General features: G+C 40.1%; 1 protein-coding gene across 1 annotated transcript; it reads right to left on the bottom strand.

Moving 5' to 3' along the window:
* Nucleotides 1–127: 127 nt before the first annotated feature.
* On the bottom strand, nt 128–19,333 carry LOC118368467 (mitogen-activated protein kinase kinase kinase 7-like). The gene is made up of 15 exons (XM_052496945.1): nt 19,060–19,333; nt 18,859–18,953; nt 18,340–18,450; nt 18,010–18,075; nt 17,731–17,776; nt 13,454–13,592; nt 13,051–13,179; nt 12,760–12,884; nt 10,904–11,034; nt 5,646–5,733; nt 5,329–5,456; nt 3,654–3,804; nt 3,426–3,487; nt 3,067–3,182; nt 128–2,747 (listed from the first exon to the last, which is right to left on the bottom strand). The coding sequence occupies exons 2-15, from the start codon at nt 18,922–18,924 to the stop codon at nt 2,576–2,578; spliced, it is 1,530 nt and encodes a 509-aa protein (XP_052352905.1). The 5' UTR covers nt 18,925–18,953; nt 19,060–19,333; the 3' UTR covers nt 128–2,575.
* Between the last annotated feature and the right edge of the window lie 1,915 nt (nt 19,334–21,248).

Here is a 21,248-nt window from a genome sequence, read left to right as displayed (position 1 = left end):
GTGCAAGCCCTTTGTCATCACACTGTTTCAACCGCGAGACAAAACATACTTCAGAGACATACAAATTGTTTCAAATTTGTTCCATACCTTACTCATATACTTAATTTACATGTAAAGGAGTTCATGACTTTATTCAGTATGTTCGATGAGAATGCAAATGGCTATATGCACATAAGTTTATTTTGAAGAGGGGCTACCAAAATGATTTGGTATGCATAAACGCATGACCAAGCACAATGTTTAAATAGAGGATATACAACAACAAAATAGTGCGCAAAGGGTGTCACCAATTTACAAAAAGGGGGGAATAAGTCAGTTGAAATAAAGGACATTTATGCTGATATTATTCTACTTCCCCAAAACACTATCTGAATAAATATTTTTCTAAGAATATATCAAACCATTGAAAACATAGATAATAGGAAATGTTTTATGCACTCAAGCATACAGGTGTTTCAGAACTGCCAAGTGACACACAAAGTGCAGATGAAATCAAAAAGATATGCTAGGGCAACAGATTATATTATATTCAATCACGAATGCCTTAATACCAAGAATGTAAAAGCAGCCTTTTCTTGTGTGCATTCACTTTTTTATTTCAGTACTTTTGAAGTTCTTGAGATATACATTCAAAAGTGCATTGACAACCTTTCCGATTTTGCAAGTCAAAGCGCTATTTAGAAAAATACAATACATAGTGAGATACAACCTAAGGCAACTTGTGAACACACACGCACACACCGAGGGCAAATCAAGCAAACAAGTGTATAACACATTTGTGGAAGTACTGGAACAAGACCAAACTCAAAGTCCACAACCAGCACATACACATTTTAGGAGTGAATACAAAAGTGAAATATTTGACAAAATGAACAAAATATAAACACAAATACTGAGTGGACTACGTGGTGTGGTGGTGGTATTCTATGAGAAAATATATATCGAAAACATCTAAGGCAGATAAGACTTGAGAAAGACCTCAAAATATAGGCTACATAAAATTACTAAAAACAAAGATCCTTTTGAAATATTGTCATTGCTTCTCAAGGAGCCATTGCATATACATTGAGAGTACAAAACATTAGGAACACCTGCCCTTTCCATGGCGTAGACTGACCAGGTGAATCCAGGTGAAAGCTATGATCCCTTATTGTTGTCACCTGTTAAATCCACTTCAGTCAGTGTAGAGGAAGGGGAGGAGACAGGTTAAAGAAGGATTTTTAAGCAGAAAAGACAATTGAGACATGGATTGTGTATGTTTGCCACTCAGAGGGTGAATGGGCAAGACAAAATATTTAAGTGCCATTGAACGGGGTATGGTAATAGGTGCCAGGTGCACCGGTTTGAGTGTGTCAAGAACTGCAACGCTGCTGAGTTTTTCACACTCAACAGTTTCCTGTGTATATCAAAAATGGTCCACCACTCAAAGGACATCCAGCCAACATTGGAATCAACATGGGCCAGCATCCCAGTGGAACACCTTCGACACCTTGTAGAGTGCATGCCCTGACAAACTGAGGCTGTTCTGTTCTAAGGGTGTGCAATGCAATATTATGAAGGTGTTCCTAATGTTTTGTTTACTCTGTGTACGTAAAAAGGGAATACAGATATAAGAATGAGTATAAACATTTAAAAACACAACTTAGTCATCTATTTGTCATCTCCATACCAAGCTAGCTGTCACAGAGAGGTCAGAGTCAGACAGTGAAAACAAGCTGAGTCACTTCTTTTACAACCAGCACCTCTAGAACAGTCCTGGGGAGGGTATAGTGACAGTCATCTGCTACAAGACAGGAAACACCTCAAGTCATCTGAGGTGTTACTGCAAGTCACCCCCCTTCACATCATCAATCATTTTCTACAAAGCCTTTCTGATAATTCCTGGATGTCGAGCTATGGACAGAAGTTGCCCTTAGGCACAATGGTGAGGGGGGGGGTACTAAACTGACCCAAGATCAGTCTCTAGGGGCAACTGCATTTTCCTCTTGATGTCAATAGCTACAGTAGGAGATGACTTTACAGGGCCTCCAGACTTTCCTTGTTCAACTAGTCCAGTGTACCTCTGGCAGAATAGAATGACATCTTTCCGAAAACATGCATGTTAAATTAACTTTGCTGTTCTTAATAGGTCTTGCACAACATTTCGCAACATTGTTGTACTGAACGCAGCTCTGGATTGAGACAGGTGGAGTATGTTGTTACTGTACAGCATATTGGGGAGCAAGGATCTGAGGGGAGACATGCTTTGTGCAGTCCGCTGCTGACTGGATCAGTTGGGGATCAACAAAGCATTCATAATGACATGGCCTTCCGCTTTGGCCACTGATCCAGGAACAGCTTAAGAGCAACAGGGAAGAATTCACTAAATGGCCAGTCTCTTGGGTTGCTCATCTGAAAACAGTTGATGAGAAATATGAAGCAGTCATCACAAATATGGCAGGTATATTTGGCTGCAAATCCCAAAACAGTTGAGGGTCTACAGAGGAGACCACACAAAATGGCCCCTTGACAGTCTATTTGGCTGCTGATGATCTGAGGACAGTTCTGGGGCAGCAAGCACACATCAAGAGGTATTCTAACTCTTCTGTTGTTGCTGACTCTGAATCCGCTCCAGCTTGTTCTTACAGATGTGGAAGTAGGTGGAGAGGCTCTTGTTCTCGTCCAACAGTTTGTTGTGCTCCTGAACCAGACGGGAAGTATTTTGCTGCTCCCTTTCATCCTGGTCCAGCTCAGAGATTAACTCCTTCCTACACATCCCCACGACAAAGGGAGAGAGAACATGTTTAGCATTTAGGTAGCCTGCATTCACTGTCACTCTACAACTAATTACTACATACAGTAAAATACTACAATATTCTGTACAGGAAACAATGTTATTAGATTCAATTCTAATGAATGTATTCACGTTAAGAGTAACTGGTATTACAACAAATAGAAGTTAGCAAAACATCTTCGACAGTAATTAATTAGACATAACACCAGATTACGGTGCCATCTTCAGTACAGTTTGTACATATTGGACAAACATCTTCTGCATAGGGAATACTGGGCTCATATGTGACTTACTTTCTCTGGGTGAGTAGGGCAATTTCAGTCTCCACTTTCAGGTACTCCTGGGCCATTCTGCAGTGCTGCTCAAACACAGCCATGGACTCGTTGGAGTTTGAGAATGGGGCCAGGGGCTAAACCCGACCCAGGAATACACACACCACCATCATGCACTTACAATTTACACACACATTCTTATAATGAACAGTACTTGACTTCTTAAACAAATGTAATATTTCAAGTGGAGGACACATGAAATCCAAACAGGGCAGTGAGTAGGCTATGGAGATGTAAGAATGTAAAACATTGCTAGTTGGTTATCAGTATTAGGATTTAGTATCTGTCAGGACTGAGGATGAATAGAGAAAGAACAGTACCTGCAGCTGGTGATCTAGTGTCAGATAAGCCATGGGGATGGAGCTGTCCAAACCATTAATATCTGAGGACATAGAAAACATAACGGTGAGCATATACTGTATGTAGTATGGTACTGCCCCCTGGTGAACACTGTAGTGACAGTGTCAGATATTCAGTAGGTTCCATGCATATACAATCTTTGGTAAACTAGCTCTATTGTTTCAACCAATACTAAATAGGGCCCATACCTGTGGGACTGACAGGTGCTCTCAGCTCTGGCCCTGACTGACCAGCACATTGCCCTTTGACCTCAGTGGGGGCAGGGCTCTGGGTACGCTCAGGCAGGCTCTCCATACTAGGCCCTCTGGATAGGGGCAGGCTGTGGCGTAATGTTCCCCCCTGAGAAAGAACATGAACAGCATGAACATGGACGGGATGAGTTATTACTTTAGCTTTTGCGACAACTAAACTCAGCAAAAAAAGAAACGTCCCTTTTTCAGGAGCCTGTCTTATAAAGATAATTTGTAAAAATCCAAATAACTTCACAGATCTTCCTTGTGGGAAGGGGAAACACTGTTTCCCATGTTTGTTCAATGAACCATAAACAATTAATGAACATGCACCCGTGGAACGGTCGTTAAGACACTAACAGCTTTCAGACGGTAAGCAATCAAGGTCATAGTTATGAAAACTTAGGACACTAAAGAGGCCTTTCTACTGACTCTGAAAAACACCAAAAGAAAGATGCCCAGGGTCCCTGCTCATATGCGTGAACGTGCCTTAGGCATGCTGCAAGGAGGCATGAGGACTGCAGATGTGGCCAGGGCAATAAATTGCAATGTCCGTACTGTGAGTAGTCTAAGACAATGCTACAGGGAGACAGGACGGACATCTGATCGTCCTCGCAGTGGCAGACTACGTGTAACAACACCTGCACAGGATCAGTACATCCAAACATCACACCTGCGGGACAGGTACAGGATGGCAACAACAACTGCCCGAGTTACACCAGGAATGCACAATCCCTCCATCAGTGCTCAGACTGTCCGCAATAGGCTGAGAGAGGCTGGACTGAGGGCTTGTAGGCCTGTTGTAAGAAAGGTCCTCACCAGACATCACCGGCAACAACGTCGCCCATGGGCACAAATCCACTGTCGCTGGACCAGACAGGACTGGCAAAAAGTGCTCTTCACTGACGAGTCACGGTTTGGTCTCACCAGGGGTGATGGTTGGCTTTGTGTTTATCGTCCAAAAAAAATAGCGTTACACCGAGGCCTGTACTCTGGAGCGGGATTGATTTGGAGGTGGAGGGTCCATCATGGTCTGGGGCAGTGTATCACAGCATCATCGGACTGAGCTTGTTGTCATTGCAGGCAATCTCAACGCTGTGCGTTACAGGGAAGACATCCTCCTCCCTCATGTGATACCCTTCCTGCAGGCTCATCCTGACATGACCCTCCAGCATGACAATGCCACCAGCCATACTGCTCGTTCTGTGCGTGATTTCCTGCAAGACAGGAATGTTAGTGTTCTGCCATGGCCAGCGAAGAGCCCAGATCTCAATCCCATTGAGCACGTCTGGGACCTGTTGGATCGGAGGGTGAGGGCTAGGGCCAAATGTCCGGGAACTTGCGAGCCTTGGTGGAAGATTGGAGAAACATCTCACAGCAAGAACTGGCAAATCTGGTGCAGTCCATGAGGAGATGCACTGCAGTACTTAATGCAGCTGGTGGCCTCACCAGATACTGACTATTACCTTTGATTTTGACCCCCCTTTGTTCAGGGACACATTATTCCATTTCTGTTTGTCACATGTCTGTGGAACTTGTTCAGTTTATGTCTCAGTTGTTGAATCTTATGTTCATTCAAATATTTACACATGTTAACTTTGCTGAAAATAAACGCAGTTGACAAATGCATCACCTTTAAAGGTTTGAACTGAAGTGGAAATTTTTCGTTTTTCAGGGTGTCATCTCTCTCTTGACAGTTTGTTCCATGCTCCATGTTGCCTTCTGATCTGTAGCTGTTGATAGTGTTGTCTGCATTGGAACCTACAGAAGAGAAGATGGCTTTTTAAAATGTTTTTCCAGAAACTTCTGTAATAACAGCAACTTCTGAACTTCATTAATATGCATTTCCAAAGTTTTGACTAAATTTTATACAAGATATAGTGTTACTTGTCTCCAAATGTTTATATAATCCATAAACTTTCAAAGCGTATCTAAATCTATGGAACTCACCTGTGCTTGTGGCTGATGAGGAGCCACTCCTGCTGTTGCTTGGACACTGGTGGGGGTACTGAAGAGGCTCATCAGACCCTGGGAAGTACTGCAGACACATGGGAGGAAGAGTGTAATGAACAATGTTTACAGGAAATGTATACTGAACAAAATATAAAACTCAACATGCAACAATTTCTAAGATTTTACTGGGTTACAGTTCATATAAGGAAATCAGACAATTTTAATTAATTAATTTGGCCCTAATCTATGTGTTTAACTGGGAAAACAGATATGCATCTGTTGGTCACAGATACCTTTATAAAAAATAAATAAAGTAGGGGCGTGGATCAGAAAACCAGTCTATCTGGTGTGACCACCAGTTTCCTCATGCAGCGCGACACGTCTCCTTCGCATTGAGTTGTTCAGACTGTTGATTGTGGCCTGTGGAATGTTGTCCCACTCCTCTTCAATGGCTGTGCGAAGATGCTGGATATTGACGGGAACTGGAATACGCTGTCATAGACGTCGATCCAGAGCATCCCAAAAATGCTCAATTGGCGACATGTCTGGTGAGTATGCAGGCCATGGAAGAACTGGGACATGTTCACCTTCCAGGAATTGTGTACAGATCCTAGCGACATGGGGCCGTGCATTATCATGCTGAAACAAGAGGTGATGGCGGCGGATGAATGGCACAACAATGGGCCTCAGGATCTCGTCATGGTATCTCTGTGCATTCAAATTGCCATCGATAAAATGCAATTGTGTTCATTATCCATAGCTTATGCCGGTCCCAGACAATCCCGCAGGTGAATAAGCTGGATGTAGAGATCCTGGGCTGGCATGGTTACACTTGGTCTGCGGTTGTGAGGCCAGTTGGATTTACTGCCAAATTATTCAAAACAACGTTGGAGGCGGCTTATTGTAGAGAAATGAACATTCAATTCTCTGGCAAAAGCTCTGGTGTACATTCCTGCAGTTAGCATGCCAATTGCACACTCCCTCAAAACTTGAGACATCTGTGGGATTGTGTTGTGTGACAAAATTGCATATTTTAGAGGCCTTTTATCGTCCCCATCACAAGGTGCACATGTTTAAAGATCATGCTGTTTAATCAGCTTCTTTATATGCCACACCTGTCAGGTGGATGGATTGGCAAAGGTGAACTCTCACCAACAGGGATGTAAACAAATGTGTGCACAAAATTTAAGAGAAAGAAGCTTTTGGTGCATATGGAATATTTCTGGGATCTTTTATTTCAGCTCATAAAATATGGGACCAACTCCTTCAATGTTGCATTTACAATTGAAGTCGGAAGTTTACATACACCATAGCCAAATACATTTAAACTCAGTTTCACAATTCATGACATTTAATCCTAGTAAAAATTCCCTGTCTTAGGTCAGTTAGGATCACCACTTTATTTTAAGAATGTGAAATGTCAGATTAATAGTAGAGAGAATGATTTATTCATATTTTATTTCTTTCATTACATTCCCAGTGGGTCAGAAGTTTACATACACTCAATTAGTATTTGGTAGCATTGCCTTTAAATTGTTTAACTTGGGTCAACGTTTCAGGTAGCCTTCCACAGGCTTCCCACAATAAGTGGGGTGAATTTTGGCCCATTCCTCCTGACAGAGCTGGTGTAAATGACTCAGGTTTGTAGGCCTCCTTGCTAGCACACGCTTTTTCAGTTCTGCCCCCAAATTTTCTATGGGATTGAAGTCAGGGCTTTGTGATGGCCAATGCAATACCTTGACTTTGTTGCCCTTAAGCCATTTTGCCACAACTTTGGAAGTATACTTGGGGTCATTGTCCATTTGGAAGACCCATTTGCAAACCAAGCTTTAACTTCCTGACTGATGTCTTGAGATGTTGCTTCAATATATCCATATAATTTTCCTCCCTCATGATGCCATCTATTTTGTGAAGTGCACCAGTCCCTCCTGCAGCAAATCACCCACACAATATGATGCTGCCATCCCCGCGCTTCACGGTTGGGATAGTGTTCTTCGGGTTGCAAGCCTCCCCCTTTTCCTCCAAACATAACGATGGTCATTATGGCCAAACAGTTCTATTTTTGTTTCATCAGACCAGAGGACATTTCTCCAAAAAGTACGATATTTGTCTCCATGTGCAGTTGCAAACTGTAGTCTGTATTTTTTTATGGCGGTTTGGACCAGGGGCTTCTTCCTTACTGAGCGACCTTTCAGGTTATATCGATATAGAACTCGTTTTTACTGTGGATATAGATACTTTTGTACCTGTTTCCTCCAGCATCTTCACAAGGTCCTTTTCTGTTGTTCTGGTATTGATTTGTACTTTTCACACCAAAGTAGGTTCATCTCTAGAGATCTCCTTCCTGAGCGATATGACGGCTGCATGGTCCCATGGTGTTTATATTTGCATCCTATTGTTTGTACAGATGAACGTGGTACCTTCAGGTGTTTGGTAATTGCTCCCAAGGATGAACCAGACTTGTGGAGGTCTACAATTATTTTCTGAGGTCTTGGCTGATTTCTTTTGAGTTTCCCATGATATCAAGCAAAGAGGCACTGAGTTTGAAGGTAGGCCTTGAAATACATCCACAGGTACACCTCCAATTGACTCAAATTATGTAAATTAGCCTATCAGAAGATTCTAAAGCCATGACATCATTTTCTTGGATTTTCCAAGCTGTTTAAAGGTACAGCCAACTTAGTGTATGCAAATTTCTGACCCACTGGAATTGTGATACAGTGAATTAAGTGAAATAATCTGTCTGTAAACAATTGTTGGAAAAATTACTTGTGTCATGCACAAAGTAAGTGTCCTAACCGTCTTGCTAAAACTATAGTTTGTTAACAAGAAATTTGTGGAGTGGTTGAAAAACTAGTTTTAATGACTCCAACCTAAGTGTATGTAAACTTCTGACTTCAACTGTATATTTTTGTTCAATGTAGATATAAAATCAAACACTCAAACTGTGGAACAAAGACACCATTTCTTAATAACTAAGGGCCCGATTCAGACTTCGGTCAGAAATGTATGCGCCTTTTCAACACATTTTGAATGAAGCACTTCTCAGTATTTGTTATTCCGACTTAACCTTATGCAGGTGCGGAACACAATGTGCTCTGAATAAATGCAATTAAATCGCTGAAAAACCCTCCCACTTGCTGTACAACAGATTTCCTCAAGGACTTTATTACATTTATCTAAAGCCATCCCTTTAAATACAGTGCATCTTTCATAAGATTTTTTTCGACAGACTCAATATAATATATAGGGAGAACGGGTTCAGAACGTTAGGGATCAATTAAAGAAAGCCATCTATATACAGTGGCTTCAGAAAGTATTCACACCCCGTGACTTTTTCCACATTTTGTTGTGTTACAATTGTTATTTTTTGTCAGCGACCTACACAAAATACTCTAATGCCAAACTGGAAGAAAAATTCTAACATTTGTAATTAAAAATACAAGAAATAAACACTAATATATCTTGATTGGATAAATATTCAACCCCCTGAGTCAATACGTGTTAGAATCACCGTTGACAGCGATTAAAACTGTGACTCTTTCTGTGTAAGGCTCTAAGCTCTTTCCAAACCTGGATTGTGTTGTGCAAAATTTGCCCATTATTCTTTTCAAAATTCTTTAAGCTCTGTCAAATTGGTCAGGGCGTAAGTTGGGGTGGGCAGTCTATGTTTGTTTTTCTAGGTTGTTATATTTCTATGTGTTTGGCCTAGTATGGTTCTCAATCAGAGGCAGGTGTCGTTCGTTGTCTCTGATTGAGAATCATACTTAGGTAGCCTGTTTTCCCCATTTTGGTTGTGGGTGTTTATTTTCTGTTCTGTGTTTTGTTGCACCGTTCAGGACTGTTCGTTTGTCGTGTATTGTTTTTTTTGTTTCAGTATTCATTCTTTATTAAGTTACAATGAATACTTACCACACTGCACCATGGTCCTCTCTTTCTCCCGACGACAACCCTTACATTTATCCTGAAAACTCCCCAGTCCTTGACGATTACAAGCATACTCATAACATGATGCAGCTTGAAAATATAGTCGTACTCAGTAATGTGTTGTATTGGATTTGCCCCAAACATAACGCTTTTTTACCCATCTACCTATAGGTGCCCTTCTTTGTGAGGCATTGGAAAACCTCCCTGGTCTTTGTGCTTGAATTTGTGTTTGAAATCACTGCACGACTGAGGGACCTTACCTTACAGTACGTGTGGGGAACAAAGATAACATAGTCTTTCTAAAATCATGTTAAACACTATTATTGTACACATTGCAACTTATTATGTGACTTGTCAGTCTTGTCAGAATGTCAGTCTTGCTATAACAAAGGGGTTGAATACTTATTGGCTCAATATGTTTCAGCTTTTCATTTGTAACTAATTGGTAAACATTTCGAAAAACATAATTGTGTGTAGGCCAGTGTCAAAAAAATCTCAATTTAATCCATTTAAATTCAGGCTGTAACACAAAATGTGGAAAGTCAAGGGGTGTGAATACTGTCTGAAGGCACTGTATATGATACAAATTGTTTTTTTTTAAACTGAGAAAAGCCAGGGCATATAATTAAAACATTCTAGAGTGCATAAATCTACTTGGTAGGTTAGGCGCTAAATAAGCCTATAGTTTGGGTCTCCAAATCAAATTTCATCCCCTCAAATTACGAGGACATACAATAACAATTATGAATAAAGGCACAGCTATTTACAGCCTACTTCACTGTGGAGAAGGGTCCGAAATATATGTCTTGTTGAAATGATTTTCAGTTTGCTTCTATATGACTGGTTTTACATTCGTCTCCAGCAATCATAAGGAAAAATATTTTTAAACAATTGCCATTTGTAGGCCTAATTATAATCCCTTTCTCCAAAAGGATAAATAATTAACCAAGCTCTTATCAATTTATACATTTCAGTGCATGTAGAATGGTGTTATTTCTATTGGAAATAGTTCATACTTTTCTGCTTGGAAACGACAGGTGCTCGACCTTATTCATGATTTCCTGTAGACACACCTCTGCCACACCTACATTTCTATGACCTACGCCCCAAACAAATAGCTGGCTGTGTTTCCTCATACTTAAGTTCAAGGTCAGAATACTCAGAGAAAAGGGAATAAAGTTCAATTTCCGCATGTAACTTGGGTCTGCATTCCCCTCTAAGAGTGAAGTCTTGAAATTGCAGGTATTACTAACATATATGGGTTATTATTAGAGTTGTGAGTGTGAAGTTCTGAGAACATGGGTCTGTGAGGTTTTCCAGTACTGTACCTTCATGAGGCTTGCCATGGTGTTTCTGACCTCCTCCATGGAGGGCCTCTGGGCAGGGTCTTTGTCCCAGCAGTGTGTCATCAGGCCCTCAATGGGCTCCGGGAGGTCCTTTATCAGGGGTGGGCGAGTACCTGAGAACACATACAGGAGACTAACGTGTCAGTGGGTAATGTCAGTCTAAAGTGGCTTCCTCTACTCACCTTCTTTCCGTCATTTAACAAATAGGTGAGGTTTTCTTCAAACTTACGCAATCGTTCAAAAGTTTGGGGTCACTTAGAAATGTCCTTGTTTTCCATGAAAATATACATAAAATGAGTGTCAAAATGAATAGTAAATATAGTGAAGATGTTGACAAGGTTATAAATAATGATTTTTAATTGGAATAATAATTGTGTCCTTCAAACTTTTCTTTCGTCAAAGAATCCTCCATTTTCAGAAATTACAGCCTTGCAGACCTTTTGCATTCTCGATGTCAATTTGTTGAGGAAATCTGAAAAGATTTCACCCCATGCTTCCTGAAGCACCTCTCACAAGTTGGATTGGCTTGATGGGCACTTCTTACGTACCATACAGTCAAACTCAATAGTGTTGAGATCCGGTGACTGTGCTGGCCACTCCATTATAGACAGAATACCAGCTGACTGCTTCTTCCCTAAATAGTTCTTGCATAGTTTGGAGCTGTGCTTTGGGTCATTGTTCTGTTGTAGGAGGAAATTAGCTCCAATTAAGCGCCATCCACAGGGTATGGCATGGCGTTGTACGGTGTTGCATCGAACCCATAAATGCTGATGCTCCAGATACTCAACTAGTCTAAAGAAAGACACTTTTGTTGCTTCTTTAATCAGAACAGTTTTCAGCTGTGCTAACATGTTGCAAAAGAGTTTTCTAATGATCAATTAGCCTTTTAAAATGATACACTCGGATTAGCTAACACAATGTGCAATTGGAACACAGGAGTGATGGTTGCTGATAATAAACTCTGTACACCTATGTAGATATCCCATTAAAAATAATCAGCCATTTCCAGCTATAATATTCATTTACAACATTAACAATGTCTACACTGTATTTCTTATCAATGTTATGTTATTTTAATGGACAACAAATTTGTGACCCCAAACTTTTGAATGAGTACCAGTCAAAAGTTTGGACATACCTACTCATTCAAGGGTTTTTCCTTCTACATTGTAGAATAGTAGTGAAGACATAAAAACTATGAAATAACACATATAGAATCATGTAGGAACCAAAGAAGTTCCCTTTTTTAAAGTTATTTACATTTTCCGGATTGACTGACCTTCATGTCTTAAAGTAATGATGGACTGTCGTTTCTATTTGCTTATTTGAGCTGTTCTTGCCATAATATGGACTTGGTCTTGGTCTTTTACTATTTGGTAAAAGACTATGGTATTTTACCAAATAGGGCTATCTTCTGTATACCACCCCTATCTTGTCACAACACAACTGATTGGCTCAAACGCCTTAAGAAGGAAAGAAATTCCACACCTGTTAATTGAAATGCATTCCAGGTGACTACCTCATGAAGCTGGTTGAGAGAATGCCAAGAGTGTGCAAAGATGTCATCAAGGCAAAGGGTGGCTACTTTAATGAATCTCAAATATAAAATATATTTTGATTTAACACTATTTTTGGTTACTACATGATTCCATATGTGTTATTTCATAGTTTTGATGTCTTCACTATTATTTTACAATGTAGAAAATTGTAAACAATAAAGAAAAACCCTTGAATGAGTAGGTGTGTCCAAACTTTTGACTGGTGCTGTACATTTTTCTCTTTATTCCTGTGTGTGTGTATGTATGTAACTAAGAGTCTATGGCTCTGTGACCTCTCACCTCTGTGCACGGCCCACATGATGCAGAAGGCCGATCCTCCGATCTCGTCAAAGGGCTTCCTGCGAGTGATCACCTCCCACAGGATGATACCCCAGCTGAACACATCACACTTTTCACTGTAGTTACTGCCTGGACAACAGAGTCACAGAGAGAGATATAGGTGAGTGAAGGAATACAGGTTAGACTGAGACCCTAGATTGTTCTATTGGTGAAACAGAGAGAATTGGTGCTCAGACCATTTTAGTCTTTTGCTTTTGAATGAGGGGAGGAAAGCGCCTTGCTATAGGATACATGCCTTCAAACACTTCTGGTGCCATCCAGGCTGCGCTTCCTTTGTTGTTGGTCATGTGTGTCTGAATGTCACAGGCTGTCCCAAAGTCACAGATCTTCAACACTGTGCCCCCCTGTACAAGTAGCAGACTGAAACAAATGTCTATGGTTTAGGTTCAGAGAGTGCAACAACTTCATTAAATATGTAAGTACTGTAAACAGACTTGTGTTCATGAAATTCTGGTAACTTTCCCACAATTTCCCCATTTTCCAGAAATCCTGGTTGGAGGATTCCCAAAGTTCCTGCTTATTGCCCCGTACTTCCAGGAATATTCAGGAAAACTGGGAACATTTGGGAAAGTTTCCAGAATTTTGTAACCCTAAAACAGACAGTTTAGGAATAGCACACACAAAAGGGTCATACTTGGGTGGTTTGAGGTCTCTGTGAATGAGGGCCTTGGGTTTCATGCCATGGAGATAGGAGACCCCCTGAGCACACTGCAGACACCAGCTCATAGCATGGGATGCACTGTACTGGGGCAGGGGCTCAGCTCCATGCAGCACTGGGAATGGACAGACACAACACAGTCAAAAAAACATGTATGTATTCTGTCTTATTTATGACACTTTTTTTGGGGCAAATTATGTTCTTCAATAAAGGGCAAAAAGAAAAACAAGTTCCCCACCTTCTCCCCCTTCCACTTGCCTCCTCCATTTTTGTAGTACTGCTTTTATCAGTTGGTTGTAATTTTGGACAGAGTAAACATTCCCGTATATGTTTGTTAGCTGCACATGTGGCATAACTACACCGTATTTTTGAATCTAACCACATTATTTATTGGAATATTTGTTCTGTCTTTTTCTGGAGGATAAAACTGAAATTGCAACCAGCTTTGTATGGCTTGTTTTGGAAAGGGCGATATTTTCAAAGAGGGTCCATTTTCATTGAACTGAAAGTGAGAGGTTGTAATCTGGATAAATGGGAAAATGCTATTTTTGAACAAGGGATGAGCCATTCTAACTAATCTACTGGAGATCCAGTTTGGGTTTAAGTATAACTTCTGTAATACTGATCATTTTAGTGAGAGGTTTAATGCTTTAATATTTAATCATTTTAGCCCCCACTGAACTCATATTCATTATATAAATATGCACGTTTAATTTTGTCTGGCTTGCCATTCCAAATAAAATGATATAAGTTTTGTTAAAATAATTTAAAAGACAAATTGTTTGGCATAGGCAGGGCCAATAGAAAATAGGCAGTGGTGTAAAGTACTCAAGTAAAAGTACTTGAAAGTACTACTTAAGTTGTTTTTTGAGGAATCTGTGCTTTACTTTACTATTTTTGACAACTTTTACTTCACTACATTCCTAAAGAAAATAATGTACAGGTAATTGATGCAGGTACTGATTTGGGTTTTTACTTTACTTTCTATACCGGTATTTGAATGTTTGGTTTGTTAAATGTGATACGCCGTGTGTAATGTCCATTTTTATAGTTTACTTCTCATCTCTCTCTCCACTCTCTCTCGATCCATGCCACTTTCCACACAGACCAAGCCACGCCCCCTGTCACTCAAGGAGCGCATTTGATGTTCCTCAACCACGACACTTTCGTTCAGTCTGCATGGTCAATGCAGCACATACAACAATGTTGACAACAATGCTGTTTTCACTTTTCTTCTTAATATAAACCCACTATCGTTCTATAATGACACTATTAGCTTGTGTTTCTTACATCAGCAAACAGCTAGTTTGTCTTTTCTTAGCAAGTTGCCCTAAATCTAAAGAGCAAACGTAGCTAGCTAATAGAGACTGATTACCAGCGATGGTGTGTACCTAAATCAGCATGTTGTTTGTGCAACAGTATATTCTATATCAAAGAGGAATATGCAAAGCAATATTATATTTTAGCAACATGAAGTAGTTAAGAGAAACCATGCAATGTAGCCAAAACCTTTATGGTCCCCTAGGAAACACTTATCAACAATTTAATTCCTACCCTGTCGCAATAACTCCTCCCTGGCATTTTAATTTGTTGTCATCTCAAACAACACGTTATTCAAAGTGCCCACTATTATATTCTAACTGTAGAATTATCGATGTCAACAACTACAGACCAGTATCCCTTCTTTCTTTTCTCTCCAAAACTCTTGAACGTGCCGTCCTTGGCCAGCTCTCCCGCTATCTCTCTCTGAATGACCTTCTCGATCCAAATCAGTCAGGTTTCAAGACTAGTCATTCAACTGAGACTGCTCTTCTCTGTATCACGGAGGCGCTCCGCACCGCTAAAGCTAACTCTCTCTCCTCTGCTCTCATCCTTCTAGACCTATCGGCTGCCTTCGATACTGTGAACCATCAGATCCTCCTCTCCACCCTCTCCGAGTTGGGCATCTCCGGCGCGGCCCACGCTTGGATTGCGTCCTACCTGACAGGTCGCTCCTACCAGGTGGCGTGGCGAGAATCTGTCTCCTCACCACGCGCTCTCACCACTGGTGTCCCCCAGGGCTCTGTTCTAGGCCCTCTCCTATTCTCGCTATACACCAAGTCACTTGGCTCTGTCATAACCTCACATGGTCTCTCCTATCATTGCTATGCAGACAACACACAATTAATCTTCTCCTTTCCCCCTTCTGATGACCAGGTGGCGAATCGCATCTCTGCATGTCTGGCAGACATATCAGTGTGGATGACGGATCACCACCTCAAGCTGAACCTCGGCAAGACGGAGCTGCTCTTCCTCCCGGGGAAGGACTGCCCGTTCCATGATCTCGCCATCACGGTTGACAACTCCATTGTGTCCTCCTCCCAGAGCGCTAAGAACCTTGGCGTGATCCTGGACAACACCCTGTCGTTCTCAACTAAAATCAAGGCGGTGGCCCGTTCCTGTAGGTTCATGCTCTACAACATCCGCAGAGTACGACCCTGCCTCACACAGGAAGCGGCGCAGGTCCTAATCCAGGCACTTGTCATCTCCCGTCTGGATTACTGCAACTCGCTGTTGGCTGGGCTCCCTGCCTGTGCCATTAAACCCCTACAACTCATCCAGAACGCTGCAGCCCGTCTGGTGTTCAACCTTCCCAAGTTCTCTCACGTCACCCCGCTCCTCCGCTCTCTCCACTGGCTTCCAGTTGAAGCTCGCATCCGCTACAAGACCATGGTGCTTGCCTACGGAGCTGTGAGGGGAACGGCACCTCAGTACCTCCAGGCTCTGATCAGGCCCTACACCCAAACAAGGGCACTGCGTTCATCCACCTCTGGCCTGCTCGCCTCCCTACCACTGAGGAAGTACAGTTCCCGCTCAGCCCAGTCAAAACTGTTCGCTGCTCTGGCCCCCAATGGTGGAACAAACTCCCTCACGACGCCAGGACAGCGGAGTCAATCACCACCTTCCGGAGACACCTGAAACCCCACCTCTTTAAGGAATACCTAGGATAGGATAAGTAATCCTTCTCACCCCCCTTTAAGATTTAGATGCACTATTGTAAAGTGACTGTTCTACTGGATGTCATAAGGTGAATGCACCAATTTGTAAGTCGCTCTGGATAAGAGCGTCTGCTAAATGACTTAAATGTAAATGTAAAATTAGAATAGTCATATTTCCATGATTCCAACAGTTTTGCTCTAATTGGCAAGCCAAATCGCAATTGCAACATTTGGTTAAAAATAAGTCCTATATGATTTGCCCATATTGAACAGTGGTGTAAAGTACTTGAGTAAAAATACTTTCAAGTACTACTTAAGTCGTTTTTTTTGTATCTATACCATTTTTTTTACTTCACTACATTCCTAAAGAAAATACTGTACTTTTTACTCCATGCATTTTCCCTGACACCCAAAAGTACTTGTTACATTTTGAATGCTGAGCAGGGCATGAAAATGGTCCAATTCACGCACTTGTACTGCCTCTGATCTGGAGGACTCACTAAACACAAATGCTTCGTTTGTAAATTATGTCTGAGTGTTGGAGTGTGCCCCTGGCTATCCGTAAATAAAAAATGGTGACATCTGGTTTGCTTAATATAAGGAATTTGAAATGATTTATACTTTTACTTTTGATACTTAAGTACATTTTAGCAAATACATTTACTTTTGATACTTAAGTATATTTAAAACCAAATACTTTTAGACTTTTACTCAAGTAGTATTTTACTGGGTGACTTTCACTTTTACTTGAGTAATTTCCTATTAACGTATCTTTACTTTTACTCAAGTATGACAATTGGGCACTTTTTACACCACTGTAAATAGGTAAACTGGGATATGACTAAAGAATTTAATAATTTTTCCACAAATAGGTATTTACCATTCCATGGTAGCAAGATCTTATCTATTTTTGCTAACTTTCTGTTAAAATGCGTTGCAGCTCCTTTATTTCTTTAGGGATATGAATACTGATTGTGTCCACATCCCCGTCAGACAATTTCATTGGTAAACTACACGGTAATGTAAAAGTTGCATTTTTTAAAAATCCAATATGTAATATGGTACACTTATCCTAGTTCGAGGTCAGAAAAATGATCTAGATCCTCTGAGGTTGTGGAGGGATCCAGATTGTAGATTTAAGAGGACGTGTGAGTCGTCAGCATACAATGACACCCCTATATGTATTATTGTTGGATCTGATTTTAATAGCTAACATTTCGATGGCCATAATAAATAGATATGTCGTCAGTGGAGAGTTAAAGAGTCATTTCTTACCATTGTATAAAGAGCCACCTTCAGCGTATTCCATAACAAGACAGACCTGTGTGTGAATGTTTCAATCATTGTGATCAAAAGGGGAAAACACTTACACTAGGCATACTGTATGGGATTGCAAATCTGGTGTCAAATTAATGTAGACAAAAAAAGTGTAGACCTAATAAATGAATAATAACTACTAATAATAACAACTAATAAAGGAATAATGACACTACAGTATATTGTTGAACACCAGGCTAATCACACTAAGAAGACAACTTTCCTGAATGTACTTACTGGATTATGACATGAACCATAGAGCTTGACAATATTTGGGTGATTTACTCTGGAAAGCTGGCGGAGCTGAATGAAGAAGAGACATGGATAAGTGAAATGGACCTCACCATCTAAACACGCACGCACAATTTCCTTTCCATTGTAATTGGATATCATTTGACTGCTGCTACCTAACATAAAATGTGTCAATAAATGTTAGTGGTATTTTTTTTAAAGGATGGATATTATTGTGATAACAAGAGAAACACATTTCAACAATACACTATACCCAAAACCAGGCTTACACACACAGAAAAAAAAGTGATTTTTCAGGCAAGGATGTTCTTGTACCTCTACTACAAAAGCTTTCCTCTCAGATTCACTCTCTATGGTCTTTATGGCCACATCTTTGCCTTTCCATTTGGCCTTGAAGACAACTCCAAATGTTCCTCTGCCAACAACCTGGAGAAACAAATGTCACACATCTATAAAACCCTGCAACTCTAGTCTTGTAGCATGTTTTCAAGGAAGACCTTGCATTTTCATTTCTGTCCCTTCTGTGAGTCTTGGACAGACAGGCTCCCCTCTAGGCTATAATTTGACATGTTTCAGAGTGGTGGTCTGTCTCGTTCTTTTCTGTATCGTCTACAAATCATTCTTGATACTGTAGCTGGTGTTTTGAAATAGGTATCTTGGCTCCATAGTTGAAATGGGCATTCAGAAGTTACATGGATGAACACAAAACTAAACTTCTCTACTATTCAACAAGGCTAGCTAGTGTGATTTCTCTCACCCCTGCCTGTCTTCATTTTCTCACTCATTGAAGGCTGATGGTTTGGTATGTATAGCTATCATAAGACACTTACTTACCTCTTCAACTTCTATATCCTCATATTCTATCTCTTCAAATGGATACCCAGGAGGTGTCTCAAGCATCTTGACGCCTTTAGACTCCTTACAATAAGCTAGAAAACAACAACATATTGTATTAGCGTACTGTCTGTCGTTAAAACCTAGTTATTTCATGTCATAACCCCTCCGTAATCGTTTCCATTCGCTGTTGAAACATACATCAGAACAGGAAGTATGAGTTGGTTGTCCGTTCCTAGACCAAGCCGCTGTTTCGAACACTCAGGACGAAGAGTTACATTTTATTAAAAGTGATAAACTATGAACAGCTGTTTATCAGCATTATGTCTGAGTAAGTTTGTTACAACCGAAGTGGAAAACCCAATGGAGTGAATAGCAAATTAGTACGAGTTTTATAGGTTTAATGTCAGAGAAGAGTCCAAACAAATGCCGTTTGTTCCATGGTTTGCGCAGTGAATGTTCCCAGCCTTGGGGTGCATTCAAGAACAGTAAACTCTTACATATTATCAACAGTCGGTGCGGAACTCTCAAAATACATCCCAGGCTCAACCCCAGATTGAAAAGAGGAGCACCTCCAACAAAGATCTGATAGATATAACAGATTATTATTGTAGTGCGTGAGCGTATTTATTGGGTTGTCAACCTTTGCTGATCTTAAACAAAGCTCACTTTTATTGTTGCATCTGCCTTCCTGGGCGATAGAGGGCGACATACACGAGAGCGCCTCTGAATATACGTGCCTGTTTTTTTTTAATGGTTAGCGATGTGTCAAAGTACGTGTCATACCGCTGAGAAGTGACCAAGAATAAGCAAGACCTAGCAATAAATAACGACGTGACCTCGACGATTTCGATTCAAAATAAAAGTTCCGCGAAATGACGATATGAAATTATACAAATGGTCGGAATTCGTAAAATGTTATTAGGAAATGTTAGCAGACTTCGAATTGATCACAAAAGGTCAAAAGTTAATGGCTTTAAAAGAACACATAATAGCATTAAAATGAATGATTACTAGATAGTTATTATGGTAACAAATTGCAATAGCAATTTTAATATAGAAATAATTATATATATATATTAGTAGTTATTATATTATATTTATAATTTAAATCACATTGTTAATTAACACATTTGTATTGCACAAGGTTACGTACACTCTTCATATTGGACATAGTGCGTTTGGAAAGTATTCAGACCCCTTCCCTTTTTCCAAATTTTGTTGCGTTACAGCCTTATTCTAAAAATTGATTTCATTTTTTTCTCTCATCAATCTACACACAATACCCCATAATGACAAAGCAAAAACAGGTTTTTAGATATTTTTGCAAATATATTAAAAATAAAACACGGAAATACCTAATTTACATAAGTATTCAGACCCTTTGCTATGAGACTCGAAATTGAGCTCCGGAGCATCCTGTTTCCATTGATCATCCTTAAAGTGTTTCTACAACTCCATTGGAGCCCACCTGTGGTAAATTAAATTGATTGGGCATGATTAGGAAAGGCACACACCTGTCTATCTATATAAGGTCCATCCGCCCCAATTCAGATTATATAATTTTCATAGTCATGGCATGCTATTGAAGATTAAAAGCACAAAATATTTTTTGAAAATGACGAAATATTTTTTTTAAACTAATGTTGTGGATTTTTGTCCATCCTCTCCTGATTCTGAATGTATCATGTTCATAGTAATGGCACGCTTTGTGTAAGAGCGATTGAAGATTGAAAGCAAAAAAATAAAACAATTCAAGATATTTTAACAACAGAAAATAGCAGTGGATTTGTCTCCATGCTCCCCTGATTCAGGATATATAATTTTCATAGTCATGGTAGGCTTGTGCAAGTGCTATTGAAGATTGAAAACACAAGAAAAAATATATATACAGAATTTGACACAAAAAGCTGTGGGTTTTTGATCATCCTCCCCCAATTCAGAATATATACTTTTCATAGTCATGGCACACTTTGTGTAAGAGCTATTACAAATTGAAAGCAAGCACAAAAAAATAATATATATTTAGATATATGACATTTCACACATAAAAGCTGTGGCATTTTGTCCATCTTCCCCCAATTCAGATTGTATAATTTTCATATTCATGGCACGCTTTGTGTAAGAGCTATTGAAAATTGAAATCCCCCCAAAACAAAAATGACTCCAATAAACTAAAGCCATGGATTTTTGTCCATCCTCCCCTGATTCAGAAAACATAATTTTCATAGTCATGGCATGCTTTATGTAAGAGCTATTTTAAAATGTAATCAAAACAAAAACAATATTACGACATTTCACACAAAAATAAGCCATGGACTTGAAGATTGAGCTACTGAAGATTGAAAGCAAAACAAATACAAAATACAGTCAAATAACTAAAAGCTGTG

This window comes from Oncorhynchus keta, chromosome 35 (assembly GCF_023373465.1).
Source record: "Oncorhynchus keta strain PuntledgeMale-10-30-2019 chromosome 35, Oket_V2, whole genome shotgun sequence".
Classification (NCBI taxonomy): domain Eukaryota; kingdom Metazoa; phylum Chordata; class Actinopteri; order Salmoniformes; family Salmonidae; genus Oncorhynchus; species Oncorhynchus keta.
The sequence above is the reverse complement of the archived record's forward strand: the minus strand, read 5'-3'. Positions and strand labels throughout refer to the sequence as shown.